General features: G+C 48.4%; 2 protein-coding genes across 2 annotated transcripts; one reads left to right on the top strand and one right to left on the bottom strand.

Annotated features, from left to right (window-relative positions):
- Positions 1–1,540: 1,540 nt before the first annotated feature.
- LOC136487702 (pyruvate kinase 1, cytosolic-like) lies at positions 1,541–7,647 on the top strand. Its single transcript, XM_066484802.1, has 16 exons — positions 1,541–1,809; positions 2,016–2,112; positions 2,232–2,329; positions 2,406–2,561; positions 3,824–3,901; positions 4,029–4,160; positions 4,347–4,427; positions 4,604–4,675; positions 4,763–4,852; positions 5,277–5,421; positions 5,557–5,645; positions 5,793–5,888; positions 5,986–6,053; positions 6,131–6,230; positions 6,512–6,571; positions 7,271–7,647. Exons 1-16 carry the CDS (start codon positions 1,741–1,743, stop codon positions 7,421–7,423), a joined length of 1,584 nt encoding a protein of 527 aa, XP_066340899.1. The 5' UTR covers positions 1,541–1,740; the 3' UTR covers positions 7,424–7,647.
- A 6,847-nt stretch (positions 7,648–14,494) lies between these two features.
- LOC136487701 (peptidyl-prolyl cis-trans isomerase FKBP42-like) lies at positions 14,495–18,005 on the bottom strand. The gene is made up of 7 exons (XM_066484801.1): positions 17,785–18,005; positions 17,267–17,446; positions 16,507–16,596; positions 15,931–16,115; positions 15,660–15,782; positions 15,429–15,581; positions 14,495–15,016 (listed from the first exon to the last, which is right to left on the bottom strand). The coding sequence occupies exons 1-7, from the start codon at positions 17,831–17,833 to the stop codon at positions 14,690–14,692; spliced, it is 1,107 nt and encodes a 368-aa protein (XP_066340898.1). The 5' UTR covers positions 17,834–18,005; the 3' UTR covers positions 14,495–14,689.
- Between the last annotated feature and the right edge of the window lie 8,300 nt (positions 18,006–26,305).

Here is a 26,305-nt window from a genome sequence, read left to right as displayed (position 1 = left end):
CGGCGCTGCGTCTCTCGTAGTCTCACGTCTCGCCGTCTCACCAGAAGTTCGGAAGTCGTGACTCGCGATCGCTATGTTCGCGTGTGCGGGTGTTGACGGCTCGGCTCCTTGCCTCTTGGAAAGAAAGAGACCAACGACTCCTTTTACTCATTAATCCTAAATCCTAATGGACTATAGCTAAAGGGTACGGAATATTATATACTTGGGCTTGGGCCCCCATCCTACGAGGCCCCTCGGCCGTCGCATCTCCTACCCCACCCTTAGGGCCGGCACTGGCATCATTCATGGGACAGCAACAACTACAGAAGGACGGACAGGAGGAAAAGAGCCAAGAATCGTCAAAGCAGCCGGGCACTGGAATTGACCCGGACATGGGGACATGCCATGATCTGAAACACGTGGATGTTGAAGGGAAAAATTCATTTAAAAAAAAGGGAAAGAAAATGAATAAAGGGTCGGGTAGAGTTCCCACTCTAACCAAAACAATTTCAGTTATGGTTTCACCAGTAGAGCATATTTACTTGAAGAGTTGAACAGATTTTTAGAACGTTTGACAAAACAGTTTTGTGTGATAGTCCAAAACATCAAAGTGTCCATAATACCCTTCTTTTTATCTCTTTCCCCCCCTTTTTTCCTTCCCTATTTCTTCCTCTCCTTTCCTTATCTACCGCGTCCCACACATGCCTCCATGTCTTCCGCCACCGGCCGCTGCCATTCCCCGCGCTCAGTGTCCGTGCTCGCCCCACCTCCACCCCTGTGCGCGCGCTTTGGCTTTGACGAGGCGACGATGGGCACCCCCAAGTTCCAGCCTCCAACAAGCCGTTGTTTGTGCCCCCCTGGCGCCCTGGCGGGAGCCCCCTTCCACGCTCCCGCTCCAGCGAGGTGGCGATTAGCACCGCCGACCTCCGGCGAGCTAGTGCCTGCACGCCCCGCCCTTTGGCCTCCAGCGACCCGGAGCCCTAGCCTCGCTACTCTGTCCAGTCTCCATTCACCCCCGTGCCCCGAAGCTGCCACATGTCCATGCCTCACCCACACAGGGAGGGTATTTTAGGGCTAGCTCATAATCAAGGACGAGGGAGCTGCGAGAAGCTTCGAGCTTTTCAGCTGATGGTTTCTACGACTGATAAGCAGGCTGAAGCTAATTTGTTATGAAAGAAAAACCTTGCGGCTCTCTCTTGTTTTTCGGCTTCAGTTGCGTGAAACAGCTTGCGCATTTTCTAGGACTTCTTGCATGGAAAAAAATCACATGCATACCTTGCACGGAGCGATTTGCTGGGGCTGCTATAAAACGGTTCCTAAATGACGTGTCGGGTAAGTCCGAAACGTCGGTCAAACTCTGGTCCACATGCAGTGCCGCTGCTAGTTGGGCTAGTCTGGGCCGGGCCTGGATACGATACGACCCAGCAATATGTGGCCGGACCGGAGGCAGGAAACCAGCGGCGGCCGCCGGTGACCGGTCAGGACCCATCGGCGTGTCAGCGTTCCCGATTCCCGCAGCTGGGCCCATTGGAAAATGCCGTGGGGCAGGGGCAGGGCGTTCGCCGCTCGAGAAGCAGGGACACGTCGCCCGCCCGGCCTATTAAGCGCACGCAGCAAGAGATTCGTCTGCCTAATCAACCATTAGCCGAGCGAGGGGAGCAGCGCACTCGCCATTTGCCTCCGCAGCCGCAGCCGCCGCCTCCGCCTCCGCCTCCTTGGAGCAGAAGAAGAGGGGGAAGAGCAGCCGCCGTCGCCGTCAGGATGCATTCCACCAACCTCCTGCTCGAGGAGCCCATCCGGATGGCCTCCATCCTGGAGCCCTCCAAGCCTGTAAGCACCACCGCCGGCGGCACGATCCCATCCCCTTCCGCCCCCCCGCCCGCCGTCATGTTCAGATTCGTTTCGTTGCTGATTCGGCCGAGATCGGTCGACGGACGAACCCTACGTACCACCTCTACTGAGAACTGACTAACTTTTTTTTTTTCTTTTCGTTCGGTGTCGGGCGGATGGATCCTTGTCCGGTTGGTCTGGAGCAGAGCTTCTTCCCGGCGATGACCAAGATCGTCGGCACGCTTGGCCCCAAGTCGCGCTCCGTCGACACCATCTCCGCCTGCCTCAAGGCCGGCATGTCCGGTAACTGTTCACTCCCCGTCTCTCTCTCTCTCTCAATGCCGTCCCGAGCTTGCAGTCTAGCACTGGAGCTGATTTGTCGGTTGGTTGGTCTGTTTGGTTTCCTCCTCCTGCGACTGCAGTCGCGCGGATCGATTTCTCGTGGGGGGACGCGGCGTACCACCAGGAGACGCTGGAGAACCTCAAGCTCGCCATCAAGTCCACCAAGAAGCTCTGCGCTGTAAGTTCGGCAATGTGCTTTCCTCTTGCGCGACGGAGCTGACAATTGCTTGCATCCCTCTCTTTGCTTACCACAGGTCATGCTCGACACCGTGGGCCCGGAGCTGCAGGTGGTGAACAAGAACGAGACAACGATCTCCCTCGAGGAGAATGGCACGGTCGTTCTCACCCCTCACCGCGGCCAAGAAGCCTCCTCCAGCTTGCTGCCCATCAACTTCTCTGGTCTCGCCAAGGTCAGCACGTGCTGAAGATGTTACTCATCAGATCTAATATCCTATGCTAGTTGACCATGCCCTGACTACCAAGTTTAGATTTTCTATGTCGGTGTTTCGAGTAAACACCAACAAGTAAATTTGTGTTATTGTGCGTCTGACTCGGATGGTGTGCTAAAAGACACAAGGTTTATACTGGTTCGGGTAGAATGTCCCTACGTTCAGTTTGTGGCTGCTTCTTGTGTTATTAGCACTAAAAACTTCATAGTAGGGGTTACAAACAGGCGAGAGAGAAAAATGTTCCAGTCTATGATGGAAAGGTCGCTACTCAAGTACGTGTGATGTGATGCGTGGTGCCTTGAATCGATCCCTTAGTGGAGTGCCCTGCTGTCCCTTTTATAGGCCAAGGGAGAGCAGGGATTCCAGATGGGAGAAAGAAGAAAAACCAGAGGCAAAGGAGGTCCTTCAAAGATACCGGGTATTCCTTTTCCTCTGTGCGAGCCCCGTTGACATGGCAGGCGGTGCTAGGGATAGCCCCACGCTGGGAGCACGTCCGCTGATCCTGTCATGTCCTGGCGTGGTCAGCAAGTTGTCACGTCCCATCCCGCCGTGCAGAGACCGCACGTCCGTTACTGTTGGTGATGCGAGTTTCCTCCTGGACCGTAGTGGTTGTCGTGAGCTTCCGTCAGGATCTGCGCCCGAGGGCAAATGGCGGCGCCCACAACACTGTAAGACATGTCGTCGCCTACAACACTGTTCGGGCTCTGACATGCCTGGAAGGGCTTAAAGTGCCCGTCTTGTCACATCCTGACGGTACTTTCCTGCAGGCGTGCAGGGTATGGTCCTTGGTATTGCGGTTGACTTGAGTGCTCTGCCTTATCTGCGCGCGTAATTATGAAGGAGCAGTGCGCAGACGTCGGGCGAGGCGGAGCCAGCCCTCAGACGTCGGGCGAGGCGGAGCCAGCCCCCGGACGTCGGACGAAACGGAGCCCGCAGCCTTCAGACGTCGGGCGAGGCGGAGCCAGCCCTTAGACGTCAGGCGAGGCGGAGCCAGCCCCCGGACGTCGGACGAAACGGAGCCCGCAGCCTTGGTGGTTAGGACGAGGCAGGACCCATTGGGAAATGTAGTTGCGTTCTTGATCGCTCCTATGAATTAGCGTTGATGGGTATCAACTCCTCTTCTTCGGGTACCCTACTTTTGGTCCGTGACATTTTGTTAGTCTAGTCTTGTTTCCACATCACACAGAGGAGAAAACAAACAAACAAAAATTTGTTCCTTGCAGGCGGTGACACCAGGGGCAACAATATTCGTGGGGCAATACTTGTTCACTGGCAGTGAGACTACTTCAGTTTGGTTGGAGGTAAAAATGCTTTGGCATGCTGTACCTTTAAGCGTTTTGTATGTTTCATTTCATATGTCTTTCAGTAGGATTATGGTTTGCTCTCGGCATTTTCTAATAAAAAACTCTTTTTGTCTACCTGATATAGGTTTCTGAAGTTAAAGGAGATGATGTGGTCTGTATAATCAAGAACACAGCCACCTTGGCTGGGTCACTGTTCACACTGCACTGCTCCCAGATTCACATTGACTTGCCCACCCTGTCTGATGAGGATAAGGATGTAAGCATCTACTCTCAAATTGTGATTTATATATCCTTGTGTAATTGTTGCCTTGAAATCGTCTCCTTCCTTTCAGAGTTTCACCTTTAGCAACATGAAAATGTGGGGATGGAACTTGATTTGTTGTAAAGTTGAAGCCCTGTCCTTTAGCCCATCCTAAGACTTACATGCATGAGTTGCTTTCAGGTTATCAGAAAATGGGGTACTCCGAATAAGATTGACTTCCTTTCTCTGTCTTACACTAGACATGCAGAGGATGTGAGGCAGGTAAACAACTTGCATTGTGGATGCATTTTGAGTTATTCTGTTTGTCCTCTCTGATTGCTGTGCTTCTAAGCAGTACCTTTATTCTGTTTGTCCTCTCTGATTGCTGTGCTTCTAAGCAGTACAATGCTTAAGAAGAATGCTGTCAACAGTGCTAATATTTGTTTGTTGCAACACAGGCACGGGAGTTCCTGTCAAAATTGGGCGATCTAAGCCAAACTCTGATTTTTGCCAAAATTGAGAATGTTGAGGTATTTTCAAGTAAATCTTATTACATTATTAGCTAGCTACCATTTGTTTGCCCTTCAAATACACATACACTCCTTATTTCTTTGCAGGGCTTGAACCATTTTGATGAAATACTGGCTGAGGCAGATGGTATCATTTTGTCAAGAGGGAACCTTGGAATTGATCTTCCACCTGAGAAGGTTGGTTACCTATACTAATATTTTAGCAGTTGAGAATACCACAATTTTAACGTCTGGGCTTAAGCCTCAGTGCCTTTGTGGCCACATAATACACCCCCTCACATCTGGGCTCCATCAGACCACCTAGAGTACTATGTGGATTTGAAGCGGGTCAGGGTCACAGCTTTTTTTTTTCCTTAAAATTGTGCTAGCATGGTCTTATACTCAAGATTTTTGACTGTTACCAGAATTGAATTGAGTTTCATACCTGCCAGTTTACTGAAAATGCTAAGGCGTCGAGAAAAGATATGACACAACACAAATGAACCTTAAATTTACTTCTAGTTTAGTATATTCTTTGTCTCGTTTTGGGTGCAATAATTGTCCATATTTTACTAGTTTATTTAGCCATTGATCTTTATCACTCCAACTCTCCATATTACAGGTCTTTTTATTTCAAAAATCTGCTCTTTACAAGTGCAACATGGCTGGAAAGCCTGCTGTTGTCACTCGTGTTGTGGACAGTATGACTGACAACCTCAGGCCTACTCGGGCGGAGGCAACTGATGTGGCAAATGCAGTACTTGACGGTAAGTTGTTAAATTTTTTTGCTGCTTTTCAAAAATCTTGGGTATACTCGGGCTCTTTTAGCCTGATATGCAGCTGGTCCTTAGTGCACTAAAAAAGGGCAGTTCAATCATGACTCACGATTGTTTTAATTGCAGGGAGTGATGCCATTCTCCTTGGTGCTGAGACTCTCCGAGGTTTATATCCAGTTGAGACTATTTCAACAGTGGGCAGAATTTGTGCTGAGGTGAAATTTCTGTTATGATTTCTAGATAAAGTTGCATTTTCAACAATTATTGTTACTTCATTGCAAATTTGGCTTCTTTTTTTTTCCGCTCTGCATCTGACTTGTTGTCATCGATTTAGTTATACATGTTTGCCAATTGTCTTACAGGCTGAGAAGGTCTTCAACCAAGATTTATACTTCAAGCGAACTGTGAAATATGTGGGAGAACCCATGACCCACTTGGAGTCCATTGCTTCCTCAGCGGTAAGATCTATGTGCTTCTCAGATTCCAGCCTTTTTTTATTAATGTTTGGAAAACACAGAGTTTGTAGTCTAAGATAGTTCTGTTACTACTTTTTAGGTGCGAGCTGCTATCAAAGTTAAGGCTTCGGTGATCATTTGCTTCACCTCTTCTGGACGGGCTGCAAGGTCGGTAGAAACGAATATGCTTATACAGGGTTGCAGTTAGTGGGAATTAATCTCATGTATATCTATATGATCTGCAGGCTCATCGCCAAGTACAGGCCCAGCATGCCTGTTCTTTCTGTTGTCATTCCTCGTCTGAAGACAAACCAACTGAAATGGAGCTTCACTGGTGCTTTTGAGGTACGTGAACTCCAATATTCTTTGTGATCTTTCCTGTTAGATGTTTCCTTTTTATGCAATGCGGACATTGTCTATTATTAGCATGCTGATCATTTCTTTTGTGAATGGTAACATTGGTCTTGTGAAGTTTCTCTTGTAGACATTGAACATGTCATGCAATGCTTAAAAGAGACATATTACTTTGTTTGAGAAGAATTAATAACCTTGAATGCTTTTTTGTTTGAGAAGAAAGCCTTGTACTGATATTTGGCACCATATAACTCATTTTTTTTTTCTTGCAGGCAAGACAATCACTGATAGTTAGAGGCCTCTTTCCGATGCTTGCTGATCCTCGGCATCCAGTAAGTAAACAAAAGTTTTTCAGTTCACTACTTTAAGTGTATATGCAAAACATACTAGCTGGATTTGCCCACTTGTACACATGAGCATCCCATTTCTAGCATCGTTGGGGGTGGAAAGATTTTGCAAGTACATCCCTGTTGCCCTTGTACTAGCATTTTCTTTCAATTCATCTATGTTGATAAGATGTCCTATGGAAACTTGATGCTTTTCAGTAAGTAGTATGAGGCTGCTAGGAGCTACTGATATCCGTCTTTATATTAACATAACAATATTATCATACTACAAATTTATAGTGTACTCGCTTCCATCTGTCGGAGTATGTAAAATTTTGTATGTCATAAAAGGTTCGAAGGCAAGAACACTAGAATGCAATTCACTGCACTTCTAAAACAAACATGGTCTGATAGCATGGTTAATCAAAACATATCCATTTTCTTTTAAAAAAAATCTCTACTGGTTTATTTGTCTATATAACTTATCGGAGAAGGCTAGGGACCCCTAGTGCACTGAGAAGGCTTCAAGTGACAATCCCACTTAGCTTCTTGTTGCACCCTAGACCTTTATTATGTCTTGGTCTCCTGAGCAGAGACAACTTTTTGTTTGCCGTGTTTTTGTGTAATTTCTATTGTGTGCTGTAAATTGATTTGGTGTGATTGTCTGGTTACTTGGTATTAATCAATCTTCATTGTGTCTTTCAGGCTGAATCAACCAGCTCTACAAATGAGTCAGTTCTAAAGGTTGCTCTAGACCATGGCAAAGCCTCTGGTGTGATCAAGTCCCATGACCGTGTCGTTGTTTGCCAGAAAGTGGGAGATTCATCAGTTGTGAAGATCATTGAGCTGGATAACTAGACCCTTGTCTACTAGGGCATATTTTGCCGATTTTTGACCAGGCCGAAATTTGCTGGCAATGTATAATCCTCTAGCTTTACAAATGAGCAGTTTTTCCTTATGGTGCCATCATAGGACTTGCTTAGCAATTTAAAACTCCTACGATGCAGTTGGAAGTTGTCAGATTATATGCCACCTGAATGGGCAGATGGGATAATGAAATCATACTGTACCCTTTAACCTGAGCCTGTTTTTCGTTTTGTTTCTCATCGCATCTGTTTCTATTGCGTGTTTCCTCCTTTAAGTCCAACTACTGATTTGCCCCCATTTCCTAGACCTAGTAGCTTTGCCATATTTGATGAAGTTTAATTGGGAGAAAGTTTATTAACACACTACTATTCTGTCTGTTTTCATGGACGGTGGTCAGTGGCCAATGTGAATCAACGCTTTTAAATGCGTGATCATAGCCATCTAGATATAATTAAATGGATGGTTCAGTTATTTTGGAGTACCTGTAGCAAAGCATGATTTTAAATGGGCTTTGCAAAAACAATTGTGTTGATGATGCATTCAAAATTTTCAAAGCGTATTTTTCTAAGGATCTTCATCTTGAGATTATTACTTTTCAAATATGATTGGTTCTTTGCTCCTAAGTGGCAGAAAGAAAGATGCCATTGATTTTTTGATGATATCTCTACCCATGGTTTAGTTTCAGATGTTGCGAGCTACTGTAGAAAAATTCACAAAAGGGTTGCTAGAAAAATTCACAAAAGAAGGGTTGCTAGAAGAGTCTGACAATCTGTTTTCTGAAATGGAAAAGAGTAGATGCACTCAACTTAGTATGCTATTGCATAGAGGCGAGATAATTGAGGATTGGGGCTTGCCTCTCCAAAATTGATGAGCAGAGCTTCTCACTTGAGGCTTCCACCACTTTGTTGATGATATAAGCCTTTTCAAAGGAGGATTATAAGCACCAGGTGAAGTCCCTGCCTGAAAAAGTACCATCATTTTTATCAGAAAGTCGAAAAAAGAGCACACATGGATTGGGGAGCCTTTTCAAAGGAGGATTATAAGCACCCAGTGAAGTCCTTGCCTGAAAAAGTACCATCATTTTTATCAGGAAGTCGAAAAAAGAGCACACGTGGATTGGAGAGCCTTTTCAAAGGAGGATTATAAGCACCAAGTGAACTCCCTGCCTGAAAAAGTACCATCATTTTTATCAGGAAGTCGAAAAAAGATCACACATGGATTGGAGAGCCTTTTCAAAGGAGGATTATAAGCACCAAGTGAAGTCCCTGCCTGAAAAAGTACCATCATTTTTATCAGGAAGTCAAAAAATGAGCACACATGGATTGAAACAAATTCTCCACTGTGCCAGGGCCTGTTTGCTTTCAATCCAGACAGTTTTACTTGGCCCTTCATGGGCTCCTAGGTGCTAGAATAGTGTGGAAGTATCATTAGGCTAACCCTAGAAGGGTAGCAATGTATATTAGTCATACATGGGCCTCATGGGCCTAATACACTCATACTCTCATACTCCAACACCCCCCCGCAGTCTGAACTACCGTCGCAGCGGAGTTACAGACTGGACATGAAAAGAAGCACACACACGAGCCCCCCCACAGACGCAACTAGCCACCAATGATGTTGAGGCTGGAGCGAAAGTCGGTGAAGGTCGATGACGGGAGGCCCTTGGTGAAGATGTCGGCAAACTGGGAGGTGGTCGGGACGTGTAGGACCCGAACATCGCCGATGGCAACCCGATCACGGACAAAGTGTAGGTCGATCTCCACATGCTTGGTCCGTTGGTGCTGCACGGGGTTGGTGGAGAGGTACACCGCACTGACGTTGTCGCAGTAGACCAGCGTGCTCCGGGAGAGAGGGCTGTGGAGCTCGGCAAGGAGCTGTCGGAGCCAGGAGGCCTCAGCCACGCCGTTAGCGACAACTCGGTACTCCGCCTCGGCACTGGATCGGGAGACCACCGGCTGGCGCTTGGACGACCAGGACACCAGGTTGCCGCCCAGAAAGACAGCATAGCCGGAGGTAGAGCGCCGAGTGTCCGGACACCCGGCCCAGTCGGCGTCAGTGTAGACGACGAGCTCGGTGGAGGAAGACCGCTGAAGGAGTAAGCCGTAGTCGACAGTGCCGCAGAGGTAACGGAGGAGGCGCTTGAGCGCAGTGAGGTGAGGCTCTCGGGGATCATGCATGTGAAGGCATATCTGCTGCACTGCATAGGTGATGTCTGGCCTGGTGAAGGTGAGGTACTGAAGGGCACCTGCAAGACTCCGGTAAGCAGTGGGGTCTGCCACGGTGGTGCCCACGGCCTCTGACAGCTTGCCCTGTGTGTCAACTGGAGTAGAGCAGGGCTTGCAGTTAGTCATCCCAGCACGCTCCAGGATATCAAGAGTGTACTGCCGCTGGTGAAGGAGAAGGCCGGTGGGGCGAGGCTCAACAGTGACCCCGAGGAAGTGGTGGAGCACACCAAGATCCTTCATAGCAAACTCCTGCTGAAGAGAGGCGATGACACGGCTGAGTAAGGACGGGCTGGAGGCTGTGAGGACAATATCATCAACGTAGAGCAGCAGATAGGCAGTCTCAGCTCCATGGTGATAGATAAACAGGGACGTATCCGACTTGGCCTCCACAAACCCCAGTGTCAGCAGGAAAGCAGCAAACCGAGAGTACCACGCCCGGGGGCCTGCTTGAGGCCGTAGAGAGACTTGTTGAGCCGACAGACCATGTCCGGACGAGAAGAGTCAACAAACCCCGCTGGCTGGCTGCAGTAGACTATCTCGGTGAGAGTCCCGTGGAGAAAAGCATTCTTGACGTCCAGCTGATGCACAGGCCAAGAGCGACTGAGAGCCAGGGAGAGCATTGTGCGTACGGTGGCCGGCTTCACCACGGGGCTGAAAGTCTCATCATAATCGACTCCAGGGCGCTGAGTGAAACCCCGAAGAACCCAGCGAGCCTTGTACCTCTCAAGGGTACCATCAGCCCGCCGCTTGTGTGTCCAGATCCACTTGCCGGTGACGACGTTGGATCCGGGTGGACAGGGCACCAGATCCCATGTCTGGTTGACGAGGAGAGCCGCGTACTCCTCTTCCATCGCGCGTCGCCAATGAGGGTCCGACAAGGCGTCGCGAACGGAAGAGGGTACAGGAGAGATCTGCGGGTCGTCGGGCATCGTCGCGAGAGCCCGGGGCCGCAGGGTACCAGCCGCGTGACGCGTCACCATAGGGTGAACATGCCGCGGGTGTCGGTGAAGGAGTTGCGGGTGGTACACCGGCGACGCGACACGGGCAGCCTGAGGCGGCGGCGGCGGTGTAGGGGTCGCCGGCGGAGAAGGAGCCACCGGTGGTGCCGGAGGCAGCGTTGCCGCCGGCACACGGCGCTGGTAGACGTGCACCGGCTGGGCGAAACGCGCAGGAGGTGCGACAGGCGGCGTCCCCGGACCCGCTGCGGACGGAGGGGCAGGGGTAGCTCCGGAGGGCGACGCCTCCGGACCCGGGCAGGGCGCAGGGCCAGGGGCGTCACTGGTGGGCGGCGAGCGGGGGCACGGGCCCGGCGAGGGGCACGGGGAAGCAGTACCTGCAGGAGACAGCGGTAAAAGCGGCTGGACCACCGTGTCAGTGAGAAACAGAGAGAAGGGGTCAGGATCGGGGGTGGGAGATGGTGTGGTGGTGGTGGAGAAGGGAAGACAGACTCATCAAACACCACGTGGCGAGAGATGAGGACCCGACGGGAGGTGAGGTCAAAGCACCGGTACCCCTTGTGATCCGGGGAGTACCCAAGGAAGACACACAGAGCGGAACGGGGAGCCAGCTTGTGGGGAGCGGTGGCAGTGGTGTTAGGGTAACACGCACACCCGAAGACACGAAGGTGGTCATACCGAGGAGGGGTACCGAAGAGAGCGTGGTGTGGTGTGGGAGCCGGGCAGGCAGCGGAAGGAAGGCGGTTAAGGAGATAGGTGGAGGTGTGCAGACTCTCGGCCCAGAAGCGAGCAGGAAGTGACGCCTAGAGCAGAAGGGTGCGCATGGTGTCGTTCGTGGTGCGAATCATGCGCTCGGCCTTGCCGTTCTGGGAGGAGGTATACGGGCAAGACATGCGCAACTGGACACCGTGAGAGAGGAAGAAGGCACGGGAGGTGCCGTTATCGAACTCACGGCCATTGTCACACTGGACGGCCTTGATGGTAAGGCCGAACTGAGTAGACACCCAGGCGAAAAAGTGGAGAAGAGTGGTGAAGGTATCCGACTTTGCACGCAAGGGGAAAGTCCACGAATAATGCGAGAAATCGTCAACCACCACAAGATAGTATTTATACCCAGAAATGCTGATGACAGGAGATGTCCATAGGTCGCAGTGTACAAGATCAAACACATGAGTAGTGTGGTAAGTGGCACCCGAGTCGGCAATCCAGTCGGTACCGGCAGGCGGTGTCAGGGCCATGGTGCTGAAGGATCTGGCCAAGGCCGCTGGGTTCCAACCGACAGGCCTGGGCAAGGTGTCGGGAGGTGGCACCCACGAAGATGCGCCGGGAGGTGTAGCCCACGCAGACGGGGAGTAAAACCCCGGAGGAGCTCCAGTGAGCAAGGCCACTGGTGGGCGGGGCTCTCCACCTGGAGCCGGGAAGGGCCACATGGAGATGCGCCCCAACCACGGGTTGTGGAAAGAGGGCCAGGCTGCACCCCGTGGAGTCGCGGGCGACTGGTGGCTCCCTAGAGGAGCCGGTGTGTGGTGGCCCCCGCGGCCCCCACGCCCCCCTCCGCGGCGACGGCGGCCGCCACGGCCCCCCCACCCCCGCCCGGCCCGGGGGGAGGAGAACCAAGAAGCGACGACGGCGGTGGAGCGAACAAACGCGCCGGAGGAGTAGCGGCCAGGGCAGTCGAGGAAGACGAGGACCCTGGCGCGGAGGTGGACCCTGGCTGGACGCCCTGAGTGAGCTCCTCCATGACAAAGTCGTCACGGACCTGCAGGAAGGAGGGAAAGGGCCTCTGTCGGGTGATCCACGTCCGGAGGTGGGCGTAGCGGTCACTGAGCCCGCGGAGGACATTGAGGACCAGAATGCGGTCTTCCACGGGCCAGCCAAGGTCGCCGAGGGAGTCCGCCATGCTCTTCATGCGCCGGCAGAAATCGCCAACGGAGAGGTCACCCTGAACGAAGGTGCGGAAGCTCGCATCGAGACGCAGGGCCCGGGCTTCGGCATTGCCCAGAAACTGGCCCTCGAGCGCAAGCCAGGCCCGGCGAGCGTCAGCAGAGTTGCGGACGAGGTCGTGGAGGTCCAGGGAGATCGTCCCGATGATCCAGGAGAGGACGACGCTGTCAAGGCGTAGCCACGATGGGGTCTGGACCGCGACCGAGGCGTCGACTAGGACGTGGTCGTCGAGGGCGTAGCGGCGGAGGGTGCGGAGAACCAGGTCCCTCCAGCGGGCGTAAGAGGGCGACTCAGGCTCGAGGACGACCGGGACGAGGAGTCGGATGTTCTGGACACCCCCGGCCTGGTAGTGGAGCTGAGCCACGTGCGGGTCGGCCGGGTCGTGCCAGATGACCGTGGTGCGAGACGCGCGGTGACCCGTCGAGCCTGAGGAGGTGGCCGCGGTGTCGTAGGATGTAGGGAGGACGAGGAGCTGCTCCGCCTCAGCGATCTGGCGGGCCAGGGCATCAGCCGCGTCGCGCTCGCGCTCCAAAGCGAGGGCGGCCGCCCGCACCCGGGCCTGGCTGTCCGCAGCAGCAGCCCGTGCAGCCACGAGAGCGGTGGCGAGAGCGGAGTTGGCCCCTGCCGTCTGGAGAGGGGCAGGGGGCGGCAGAGGAGGGGGAGCGGGGAAGAAGAAAGGCTCCAGGGTCTCCCCCGCGCCCCCAGCGGCAGCGGCGTGGCTGCCTGCGCCCGCGCCCGCCCCTGCAGCAGCGGCGGCGGCGGCAGTGGGCAGGCTGCCCATGTCCGCGCCCGCGGCGGCGGGGCCGCCTGCGCCCGCACCCGTAGCGGCGGGGCCGCCTGCGCCCGCGCCCGCAGCGGCGGCTGGGCCACCCACGCCCGCGCCGGCACCCGCGCCCACGCCCGCAGCGACAGCGGCGGCGGCCGGGCCATCCGCGTCCGCGGCAAGGGGGCCGGCGCCCGCGCGCTGGGCCCACGACGGGTAGGGAAGGGAGGGGAAAACGTGGAAGTAGGTTGGGGAGGGAGGGGGAGGGGGAGGGCGGCCAGCCATGGCGGCGGCAAGAGGCCGGCCGGCGGCGCCTGGCGGCTGGTTGGGGAAGGGGAGGGAGGAAAGCCTAGTCTGATACCATGCTAGAATAGTGTGGAAGTATCATTAGGCTAACCCTAGAAGGGTAGCAATGTATATTAGTCATACATGGGCCTCATGGGCCTAATACACTCATACTCTCATACTCCAACACTAGGCATTGGATTTTGTGAGCCTAGGGTGGAGATTGCTGTCTGGCATGCTCTAATTTATTAATTATTTGTCACATTCTATCGTCTCCTTTTATTTTATGAAATTCTTTAGTGAAATGCATGTTCTCAGTCCTACTTATACCTCGGTCGCAAGCAGTTTACCATTTTGCTACATAATATATTAAGAAATTCAATAATCTGAAACTACTGATCTTTGAGTTTGAGATGATTACTATTTAAGCTTTTGTTTCTTCCTGTCGTTGTTCACAGCATTTACTGTTTGTGATTCCATGCATCAGGTAAATCTAACATATACCATCTTCCATGGATCAAGAGATTAAAAGAAAACTCAAATGAGTGCATTACTGTTTGTTTGGTATATAATGATGATACTGGAATAACCAAACTCAATGCGTTCATCTTCTACATTGCTTATCCTTGAGATGTTTTTGAAGGTATATTCTCTGTTGATGCATCAGGAGCGTGTGTTCAGGCATATGCCTGCTGCTTCCACTCAAATGCTTGTAATGCCATAGCAATGAACTGAGAGTTTGTGCTCCTCTGCAAGCAACTGCAGTTTCTACCGCAACAGCATCCAACGAGAATGAAATCTAGAGCTCCAGTGATACTACAATAGTATTACTACTGTAGTAACAGCATTATTACTAGCATAATCTAAATGTGAAAAATGTAGTATACAGTTCCATAAAAGGCCTTTGAAATTCAGCTGAAAGAATGCATGAGTATGGCTCCAAGGTGGCCAGTACACAACATCGTGGAGAGTTCATAACAACTATTTATCCCGATCAATCAACAGCTCTACAGAAAATTCAATCTTATAGTACAAGCTTGGTCATCTTGGCCACCAGTTCTACACAATTTTCTGGTAAACTATCCTACTCTTTCTTTCGTTTGAACATCCTAGCCAGATAAAGAATAAATGACACCAGCCACTGCCAGAAAACAACAAGGTAGTTTGCCTTCTTTGGTTTCACTTCAGGTCTTGGTCCAAAGAGACCTTTGTAGAGCTCCTTCTGCTTCTGGTACAAAGCCTTGTCTTGTTCTGCGAGCAAACGAAGCTCCCGAAGGATCTCCTTGTCTTCTGGGGAGTACTTCTTCGCTTTCAGGAAATCTTCCCTCGCTGATTCTGTCTGGCCAAGTTCAGATTTAGCTTTTCCTCGCCTGAACAGTGCTTTCACATTACTTTCATCTTCTGACAAAACCTGAAGAATATGGTTACAAAAAAGATCATCCATCAAATAGTAATTTTTTCCTTTTTTTCAGACAAAGCAGGGTAATTTTATATTAGGACCATGGGATTGTTCAATTCATCAAACATCATGAGACCAACACCTTTTTGAAAAAGGGCTGAAAATGTGCAAATCAGCTGTTTGATAACTGTAATGCAGAATCTTGCATGTTGATATCTGAATTCATCTTGGCCATGTGAGCCTAGTTGCTACAGGTTTTTTTAACATCATTTAAAAAATTGTCATGCTTTTATTGTCTGAACATACAATCATGTATAGTTTTTGCAAAGGTCTATGTAAAATCTTATACTGCAAAAATGTACTCATGAATGCAAATCGTGAGTTGAAGACTGAATGTATTCATGGGCATGGTAGAGTAACATACAATGCTGCACTGCGCAATAGCTTCATCAAATCTCTTCAGTTTGATCAGGCATGCAGCCATATTGAGATGGCATGGATTTTTCACAGCCAAGGCCATGTCTCTGTACTTTCCAAATAATTGAAACATGAAATCATCTCCCATGTATGCAATCGCCTGTAAAAGAGAACAGGTCAACTGAAATCAGAGTATGCTGATAACTTTAATCATGTCAAAAGTATAGATGCCACTAACCATTTCATATTGCTGCATGGCCTCCTCAAGCTTCTTTTCTTTGAAATATGCATTGCCCTCAATCTTTCTCCTGTCTGCAGCTGCAACCCTCTCTTCAACTGTCATGTCACTTCGGGCTTTACCCTGATTCACAGTTTATCATGATTTGGAAGTTCCCAACTTGAGAAAAGTAAGTAATGCTAACCGATATGAATAATCTCATCCTACTCTTCAAAATAATAATGATTGAAGTGTTATGTGGGCTGGAGGCAGTAGAACTTTGTTTGCCTACCTCTTTAACATCATCGAATCCAATAAGTTCAACTTCATAAACAAGGTCTGCCATTGGAGGGACATTTGGGAAAGAAAAGCTTCCTTCTTTGCCATAGCCTAGCTCCCAACCAACATGCAACAATGCACGCTCCCCGTTTTTCATGCTGCCAACACCAATGCCTAAACCAGACATTTGTTTTTTCTCTGTTGACGGAGGAGAAAGCTTTAGAAAGTTACCCCATAGGCAATTATCACTGATAAACACTGTTGTACTATTGAGGTTGCCCATATGATTCTAAGATAGTTACCAAGTAACTGTAGGTTTACTGGCAATGCAACATAAAAAGGGTGCAAATGAGAACTAACTATGCACATTTCACTCTTTCATCTTACAACATATTAAACCATTAGTAGCAGGCAAAGTAAGTTGTTTGAGTATACAGAATAGTCACTAAGAAGTAAGAACCATCATCATTGTACTAGAAAACCATAATAGCATGCAAAGTAAGCTGTTTGGATTTATGAAATTGATGGGTGAAATGCATGAAGCAGAGCAAAATTGAGTATAAAATAAGTGAAGTGATTGTTGCGGCACCTTTTCCAAGTACTAGTTCAATTGGATGTTGTTCTTGCCAGGTATCCTCAAATTTATGCGATGATCCTTGAACCCATGCTCTATAGTGCACTGCAACACCCAGTTTAGAAAAGAAAACAAATAATTCACTGGTGTTCTCATGTGTGCTAAATCAAAATCCATGTGCATGCTTCCACCCAATAGTAAAAGGACAAATAAATTAGCGTGTGGCGACTGAATTAGGCCGCTTTGGACAAAACAGGAACTAATCTGAAGTTTTGAAATTTGACATAATCATTAGACCAACAAAATCAATAGGTGTTGTTGTATCAGTACTCCCCGAACGAGAAAAGAGACGTGGGTCACTTTGGGTAAATAGAAAAATTATGAAACCTGATGTTTGAAATTTGACATCAGCATTAGGGTTAGAAACTGAATAGGTACCGGCAAAAGATACTGGCACTCAATGAATGCAAAAGAGTAACAGGAAGGTGTAAACACTATAAACCTCCACAAGTTTACATGCCAAGGTAGTTTCTGTCTTTTGGTGAGAAAGCAGCCTAAGACCAGATATAAAAGAGAATTTGTTTAGATAGGTTATTTGCACGCAGTGTGAACAACACCATAAGCATCTCATGACCATGATCACTCAGACAAAACACATTCAGGATATCATTATTATAGAATAAGAAACAGGGCAGGCACAACATATTAGCATATATCCCAAAATTCGACATCCGGAGCATGAGCATATGGACCGAACCACTTCCGCCATACTCACCAAAGCACGTCGCGAACTTCAGGGGCTTCCTGCCATGGCCTTCTTTGATGACTTGCTTCTTAACCTTGTCATGAAGCACCTCCATGTCAGAGGAAACCGCGGGTGGGGCGCTGCCATCCTGGGGAGGTTCAGAATGCACGAAAGAAGCCTCTTCCACTGTAATCTCGTTATCACTGGAGCCTGAGAATCAGAAAGCAGCAGAAGTCAGGAACCAGGGACTCTCCGTCTTGACACAGATCCCGAATTTTATCGTCGAGCCACACTGGAAGTCTGCAATTCAGGGAAAAGCGCAGTGCTAGTGCGGCAGCGGTGGACTCCAAATTGCCAAGCCGCGGGTGGGATCCGAAACTGCCTCGCTGTAAAGTGCTAGCGCCCCCAACTTGCTCTGATCTCCCAAATGGCCAGCCAAATTCCCAACAGAAAGTAAGAACAATTCAACAACACCCGATTCACTGGGCACCAGCAGCCACGCGTGGGTGCGAGGGGTGGTGGTCCCCGCGTGCGAGGAGGGGACTCACCAGCGGCGGGATCCGCAGACGGCGCCGCGTCTTCTTCGACGACAGCCATGGGTTGCGGTTGCGGTTGCGGGTGGGCGGAGCGCGGACGGCCAGCGGCGGGTCGGGTTGTGAACTTGGGCGGGCCCCGCTCTGGAGCCGCTTCCCGCAGCAGCAGCAGCACGGAGCTGGGTGACCTGAGCTCCGTAGCGCTTCCTTGATAAGCTGCGGTTTTGGTTTGGGCTTCTGCTGTGCTGGACTATTCAATCAAGGAAGATGGGCCAAACGAGCCATTAATTTGAGTCTTATGGACCATCTCTTGTCTCTCGTTTGACCACGTCGCCTCGTGCTTTCGAGCCGTTGAAAAGCGAAAACTCCAACTACGTTTCCGGAGCCTTCGTCCCAAGCGCGGCCATCTTCAGTCACCCTCCGCGTTCGACCTCCCTGGCTAGGGCCTCTCCCCGCCGCTGCCCCGATCGTCGTGCTCATCACTTCTCCCTCTCCCCAGATCTCGCGCTCCTCGTGGAGGCGTGGAAGACAAGCGTTTGGGGCCAATGCTAGAAGCGCGCGGCGAGGCGGCGCTCGAGCGGTGGACCAATAGACAAGCCTTGTACCATGGCGCGCTTGAGCCCCCATGGTGTTTGATGCTTTGCGTGCCACTAGAGGCAAAGCGGCAATTGTAGAAAACATGCCAGGATTTCGCACCATCTGCAAAGCCTTGTTCACGCTATATCCATATAACAGGTACATAGCACAGACCATTCCTCTTTTATCTGTTGTTAGGTGAGTTTCTTCATAATCCATCTCCTTGCTGCAACGAATTGGTATGGATTTGTGGATAGAATGTCTTGGTGACTGGCTCCACAATATTATTGAACGGTCAACGGGCTCAAGCTTTTGCCTTTAATTGGCTGCAAAAAAGATCTATTGTTTAGAGCATGGCAGTGCGAGGAAGAAAGTTTCTACACTTTTAAATGCTGATGAAGTGGTAATAGATAAAAATGTAGAATTTAAAGTTTGTGTAAATGTCCTTTCAATCCTAAACTGAAGTAAGAATATAATCCCAGTACCACTTATCTAACATTTCAGTGAATAAGTAACACATATTGATAATCGATAATTTATGAGAGAGAGAGAATATGCACTAATTCTAGGTAACTATAACTCGAAAGTGAGTGTGTGAGAGAGAGACAAAGTTAGTAGCCCCTCTATGAAGTCAATGCTTGCTCAGCGTTGAAAATTGTTACGTGTGTTTGCTGAAAGGAATAATTTAAGATTATATCCATTGCTGACTTATTTCCTGCTTATTTTCTCTGCTAATAATGTAGCTCATCCTGGTAATTCTTACTTGCATGGTCGACATTGACAGACCAATTAGATACAATCATACAAAGTCTCATTTAATTTTGTTTCCTGAGTTTTAGCAGTACTCCAAACTAGGTTTGGGCTTAGAGGTGCTGCATTTACGGCTACTAATCCATTATCCGTATAGAGACCATATGAATATTCTTGCTGCTTTGCTGGGATGGAACCTCTAAGCTATTCATATGTTAGCATGCCTGAACAAAGAAATAAAAGACAGATTTGGAAGAGAATTGTTATGTAGCCAACACATGGACGGTGTTGTCCTTGTAACAGTATTTTGCAGCCCCTATGTGTATCTCTATGCACTGCCGATGGTACTGTCCATACAGTGCACATAGATTGAAATTTCTACTTATATATAGTAAGTGGGTACGTAGCAGTGACCTTAGATTTTAGATTATGCCATTACAGTATAAAATGATATTAAATATATAAAGATGTTCTTTGCCTCTTGACTACTAGACTGTAAAGCATTAAGAATTTATACCAAATTGATCTATGTAAGTATTACATTCAAATTTAATTACAGCTTAAATTTTAGATTGAATATTACTACTGCGATGTTAATTGCAGGCATGTTGAAGATTAGGACCAATGAGGCCAGGATGGAAGTGGCGAATACAACAATTAACAACAGCCCCACACCAATCAAGCAAACTGCTCCTCGCCCTCTTCATGGCCTATTGAAGTTTCGAGGTTATGGATAAAGTTATCGTTCAACAGCAAAACTGTAACACCCTAGGTGTTTGGCTTCCACTAATTGCATTTCATTTCATAAACATGTGCATCATCTATCTTATCATGTCTTTGTTACTGAAACATGCATATGCAACATTTTTCAAATTGTGTATGTTTCATACTTGAGTGTTGTGAATAGTAATGGTGTAACATGTGAATGCAACCTGAGTTTCTCATACCTTGAAACATGGCAACATGGTAGTAATATGACAAGTATAAAATAACCACAAGGTCATGAAACAGGTGAAACATGGAATTGAAACATATGAATGAATTGCTTGTTTTAATTGCTTTATCACATGTGATCTTTAGAAGTGGTATAACAATTTTGTAAAGTGGTTGATCATGGTCTATTACACCTTAACTACACTTAGGTTACTTGTTGGGACATTGTTCATGTAGATCAAAATGACCAAAATGCCCTCAAGTGGAGGTTTGACTTGAATTGACCCTTTGAGTGCCACTGTTTGACTGAGTCAAAAGACCAACTTAGAGACTTTGCATGGCTGTGCACTCTTTACCAAAATTGTAGCCAATTTATCAAGGAACAAAAGTCTCAATATGACCATCTCATGAAAATGGCTAGAACATGTTCAAACAAGGCCCACAAGTCAGATGTCCATGCTGATTTCACTGAAAAATTTGTCTAAGTCTTAAACTGTATTTTCAGTTGGATCAGGCCAACTTGGGCTTCATTTAACTGCTGATCCATGGCGAATTAGATGATGGTCCTTGAAAATAAATGGTAGGTGGATGGTAGGCCTACAATTTTCATGTACACTGTTTTTGCAAACGAGCAACGGATTAGTCAGGATAATGCGTTGAAGTCGCGCTATCAGGCTGATCAAATCGACTGAATGGCGTGCTATAGTGTTTCGACAGGTTCAGATTTTCACCGCCGCGTGGCGCCACCCGTCACCGATCGCCTGAGCGTGCAGGCCACGCGCCGCGGGCGCCCTGGCATGGCCAGCCGCGTCATGAAGCACCCCAGCGCCTGCCCGACCGAGTCGCCCGCTCCATTTCTCATCTCTCGCCTCCCACAGCGCGCAGCACCGAAGCCGTCCGCTATTGCCAGCTGGACCTTCGCCCTCGCCTAGCTCCCGCGTCCTGGCAAAAACGTGTCGCCCAGCTCACCCAAAGCCTCGCCATGTTTCCCTCTACCTCCTCCACCCCACCATCGTGCCAATTTCGCCTTGGTAAGGATGAAATCGCCGTTTTTCCCCACCACCGCCTTGTCGAACTTCGCCGGAGTTAGCGCTCCACGCGGCCAGCAGTCCTCGCGTCCTTGCCATCCCTCCTCTGTCTCGCGCTAGGTTCTAGGATTGCTGCCGAAGCTCGTAGGGTCGCCTTATCAGGCTGCGACGCCGTAGTGTCGTCGGAGCCGGCCGTGCCGTGGCCGAGCGCCGCCGTGGCCATCGCCACCCCCTCTAGCAACGTCAGTAGCTGCAATAAAGGGTTCCCCTAGGTCCGCTAGGGTGAGGCGAACACGTAGGCACCGTTGCCTTCGCCGGAGAAGCCATCGGTGGCGAGTTGCGTCATCGTCTTCCTCCGCTCCCCTGTCTGTCTCGCTGACGCGCGGGCCCCTCTCGTCAGTCACCGCGGCTGAGGCGGGAGCCCAGTGTGGGCCGCGCCGTGGTCTGGGCCGCGCCAGCGTTGCTCGTGGGCCGCCGTTTCCTTGGGCTGGCCCAGTAGCTGTGTAGGTTTTTCCATTTTGTTTTGTTTAATTGTTTTTCACAGTTTTGGGTATAGATTCAAAAATGTGTAACTCAAGTTTGGTAGATCCAAATGTGATGGTTCCAATTTTGTTAAGTTCCTGGTCATGTCTAGTATTTAATAAAAATATTATATGAGCACATGTTTTAGAAATTCTAGATAAATTAAATAGGACTTTGAAATGTGTTTTTGGATACATGCAAACTTGTTGGAATTTTATCTTGAGTTTCTGTGGTCCAAAAATTATGAAATTTTGTGGGTAATCTATTATTGCTTAGTAGAAGCTTTGGTTAAAATTTCAGAGCTAGTGCATGTATAGTTTTTGAGTTATAGAATTTCTTTTTATCAATGGATGGATCTTGTGTGAATTTTCATAATTTTTCTATAGATCTAGTATAGGTAAAATTTGGTGAGTAAGGTTGTTATGCTAGAATGATGCTAGGAAAAATGTGAAATCTGTTTCTTGACACTTTTCATTAGGGTTTCCTAATTATGCTAAAAATAGGCATGCCACCTGTTATTTTGGATACAGCAAGTTCTGCTTGCTCAATGGCTTTGAAATTTTTATGGTAGTCTATGTGAAGCATGAGATAGCTACTGTAATTTTTGCTTTACTATTTCTAAGTTGTGGTAATGTTCCTAGGTGTTAGGCCTTTAACTGAAGATGAGCATCTTTATCTTAGGTTATGCAAGTTAGGTAAGTGATCTTGTTCTTCAAGTTAAAGTAGATACCTGTTTTAAAGTGATTTGAATAGGGCTAGTCTTACTCGGTAAACGAGTGTCCAGTGATGCTTTCATAAACACTTACTGTAATTCATTCATCATGAGCATCATGTCATTCCTTATGCATCCATGATATTTATCTCGTGCATCGGCATGCAATAGGTGTACCGGAGGGAGTAACACTGCTAGAATTCGAGGAACCGAGCGAGCAGTAGCAGCCGACACAGAAGATTCAGGAGGAGCAGCCTTCAGGAGAAGTGCTAGACGAGGTTGCCGTTGAGTGCCCGGATCACCGTCCTTGCAACTTTGTGAAAGGCAAGCCCCGGAGCATATTAAGCCTCCTAATTTCCGAAATGCAGTTATAGTATTATTGTTACATATATATATTATTGCATTAAGTTTAGGTGTTGGATGCAAACAATTGCTGCATTGGTTACCCAATCCTTGTCTAGATATTGTTACCCTGAATCCTATGTAGCTCAGGCTCGTGTAGTGCTTAGCCCTGCTTAAACACGGTAGAAGTCGGGTGATTTCCTATCACCTGCGAGATATAGGAAGATACATATGGCACGGTTGGCTATATTTGCTATCGTGGAAAAGAACCAGTCTTAATTTGAAATGGAGACCGGGCGGAGGCTTGTCGGTTTGCAGTGACTCCGTTTGTGTCGATTAAGGACTGAATCTTGGAGCCTTTCCTGTTCATGTTGAACGCATGCCTCTCTCTTAGTTGGCCGGGTCTAGAGACCGACCACAAAGCCGAGTAGCTCACCTCAGGCCAGGAGTCGATAAGTATAAAGTACGCCTCGGAAGGGAGCCGTAGGTGTGAGTCCAAGGGCAGGTGATTTAAAAGTCCTGATTGTCCTGGTAGAAGGGTAATCCCTGAGAGTGCTGGCGCTGATCGAACCCGCGAATTTGGTTCCTGAGTTGTCCCAAAGGTGACCCACAGCTACCCTTGCTAAGTATGCCAGGGTGAGAGTTAGGATTACCCCCTCAGTTGAGTTGTAATTCGATTCGAGTTGCTGTCTCTCTCGGTTAGTGAGAACTTGACGGGCTTATCTCCAATGTAGATACACTAAATAACATAATGGTTTAGAAATGATGATATGATGATGACAACCTTATTATACCTGCTATGGTCATTATTATTTGCTCTTAATAAGTGAGTGCTCTAGTATAGGTGCTAATCTAGTGGACAGGTAAATGATGATAAACTTGATGCTAAGTTTAAATTGGTTACTATAATCATAAGCTCTTTTATGCAACTGTGTCAAGCTAGCCCACCTGAAAAGCCTTGCATGATCCTTGGTGTCTTTTATTTCTGGTTTTGACGGGTAAGTCTAGCTGAGTACCTTCTCGTACTCAGGGTTTATCTCCCACCTGTTGCAGATGACCAGTTCTACTTTGGTTGCTGCAAGTACTGCCTTCTCCTAGCTGGGGATGAAGACTAGACCGTTGGGCACGGTCTCTACTAGTTCTCGTACCTGATAATGCTTTTGTGGGACATGACTCAGACTTGGCAATGTATTTGAAAACTATGATATTTTGTATTAAACTATGTTGCTTCCGCACACTCAAACTTGGTTTGTAATATGTTATTTGAACTCTAATGGATGTAATCCGAATGCTACTTATGAAATGTTGTAACGGATGATGTGTTGTGTTGAATCACTACGATCTTGGTTTGTATGTCGAGAGTTGGTTGAAATCCTTCGTGATTTCTGGACTACCGGGATTATGGGAGCTTAAGTACAGGAATTTGATCGCTTCGGTGATTGTTTTTGTACTTACGTTCTTATAATTTGGTCGGTTCTATTACAGCTGGCATCAGAGCAAGATTTGACACTAAACATGTCATTTGTGTATTTAAAACAAAAGTATTTGTGAAAATCCTAAATTAAATACTAAGTATTGCCAGTGGTCATATCCCTTATGCCCAAATAAGGACTCTTAGGTGGCTTATTAAAGTACTAACTTTGGGATTCCTGCTTGTTTCTGTTTCGTCGTCCATACGGCGTGCTATTGTATGGATGCCATCCGCTTGGGTGGTAATGTATGGATCAAAATACCTCTACGCTCTGGTAAGTGGGAGTTGTGAGAGCATGACCGTCCAACCGTCGGTCTAGGGGAGAGTAGTTGTGGTTGCTCGCACACTTACATGTTCAATCATGTATCTATGAGAGTACTTAAAAGTGGGTATCTCTGACGGGTAGCTGTGATACTAGAGTATATGCATCAGGGGATGCATGTATGAAAGTATTTAGTTTACTGCTTGTTTTCTATGCTTTTTGGGAAATTACTGGGCTGAAATGGAATTTTCTGCACGTACACTAACAACGTATCATTGTAGATCGACTAGCTACCGTATACGAGAGAACGTATGTATGCCACCGTATATTTCGCTAGCCTTTAAATTTTTCTAGGTTTGTGAGGACGTACGGATCGTGCATGCATCATGTTCAAGCATACATGGCATTTCTTGCATTATTCCCTCCCTTAAAATTTGATTGTCCCGACTAATTAAATTTCGTATCCCTTAAATGATTCTTCCCTTACGTTGCAACTTTTTGCTACAGATGGTGCGCATGAAACTCACTGCTCGCAAGTCCGCTGGAGGCAGGGTGCCTCGTCACCGTTTAGCTCCTCGTGAGCCCCGTCCTGAGCCTACTAAGGCGAAAAGGCTGAGGACAGAGCTGGCTCGGGTGACTGCTGAGAGGAATGCGGCTCAGCACCGTTTGGAGCAAGTAACACAGGAACGGGACCAAGAGACCCTTGAGGTTCAGAGGTTGACAGTTGCTCACCGCAACTGTGAACGCATGTTGATTCACGTGATGAACCAATGGAATGAAGCCTGGCACGAAGAGAATGTGTTGAGAGCGCGACAGGTGGAGTTAGAGCAGCAAGTGGCAGTTGCTGAAGAGTACAATGACCATCTTCATGAGGAGGTTCACCTGTTACACAATCAACTTCACCCTCTCCTGCCACCTGATGATGAGGATGAGATGGGCTCTGGTGTCATCATGGCTGAAGGTGATGATGACATGGAGGTCAATGGACCTGAGGACATTCCACCTGATGAGGAGGAAGATGAGGAGTTAGAGCCTGCTACTGATGAAGATGGAGGAGAGATCTTCGACACTGACTCTGAGGATGATGCGTAGTTTAGCTTACTACTTAGCTAATGCGCTAGAGCTAGTCTTTTGTTGATCCTCAGGCATGAACGAGTAGCTTTGTATCAAGTTAATCGTTGGGATGTAATATCGAACCCTATGTTACCCTTGATGTAAGTTGGAACCACTATGGCTGGGATGTAACCTATCGAACGTATTATGCTCCACGTATGTGAGCTTTTGATGAATTTCATCTTTGCGGTCTATGGATCTCGTGTTGGTTAAGTCATCGCATTTATATGTCGATTGATGCGCTTGATGAGTTGTGTGATTATGATGAATGATTGTGCCTCTGTTGATAATATAAATGCATTCTCTCCAATGGAATTAGTTTGGCATAATTATACAATTCATCTACAAAAGTTTCCACATCATCAGTGCTCATTGGCTATACCTTTTGCAGATGGCTTATAACCTTCATCACGGTCGTAGCATGGGAGATGAGGAACAACCACCTCCTCCACCGCCCACACCAGCTGAGCTAATGCAGACGGTCGTGGAAAGTCAGCACATGCTAGCTGAGGCTATGCACCAGATGGCTAACCGTGAGGATCGGCATGTCTGCCAGGGACCCGAGCCGAACCAGTACAGCAGCTTTAAGGACTTCATGGACACAAAGCCTCCTATCTTTCGTGAGGTAGAAGAACCATTACAAGCTGATGAATGGTTGAGCACGATAGAGCAAAGGTTTGGATTGCTCCGTTTGACAGAAGGCATGAAGGCTTCGTATGCAGGACACCAGCTCCAAGGCCTTGCAGGCATCTGGTGGACCCATCATAGGACCACCTTCCCTGCTAACGTTGAGATCATTTGGAACCAGTTCTAGGCAGCCTTCAGGG

Source organism: Miscanthus floridulus, chromosome 10 (assembly GCF_019320115.1).
Source record: "Miscanthus floridulus cultivar M001 chromosome 10, ASM1932011v1, whole genome shotgun sequence".
NCBI classification, from domain to species: domain Eukaryota; kingdom Viridiplantae; phylum Streptophyta; class Magnoliopsida; order Poales; family Poaceae; genus Miscanthus; species Miscanthus floridulus.
The sequence above is the reverse complement of the archived record's forward strand: the minus strand, read 5'-3'. Positions and strand labels throughout refer to the sequence as shown.

What these genes read in the sequence shown, in the direction of transcription:
- LOC136487702 (XM_066484802.1), top strand. Translation starts at nt 1,741, where the DNA reads ATGCATTCCACCAACCTCCTGCTCGAGGAGCCCATCCGGATGGCCTCC. An exon ending in CCACCAAGAAGCTCTGCGCT is followed by an intron (nt 2,330 to 2,405) that starts GTAAGTTCGGCA and finishes TGCTTACCACAG; the next exon opens with GTCATGCTCGACACCGTGGG. An exon ending in ACTTCTCTGGTCTCGCCAAG is followed by an intron (nt 2,562 to 3,823) that starts GTCAGCACGTGC and finishes TGTTCCTTGCAG; the next exon opens with GCGGTGACACCAGGGGCAAC.
- LOC136487701 (XM_066484801.1), bottom strand. Translation starts at nt 17,833, where the DNA reads ATGGCTGTCGTCGAAGAAGACGCGGCGCCGTCTGCGGATCCCGCCGCT. An exon ending in GTCTGCGGATCCCGCCGCTG is followed by an intron (nt 17,447 to 17,784) that starts GTGAGTCCCCTC and finishes TCTGATTCTCAG; the next exon opens with GCTCCAGTGATAACGAGATT. An exon ending in CCATGCAGCAATATGAAATG is followed by an intron (nt 15,582 to 15,659) that starts GTTAGTGGCATC and finishes TCTCTTTTACAG; the next exon opens with GCGATTGCATACATGGGAGA.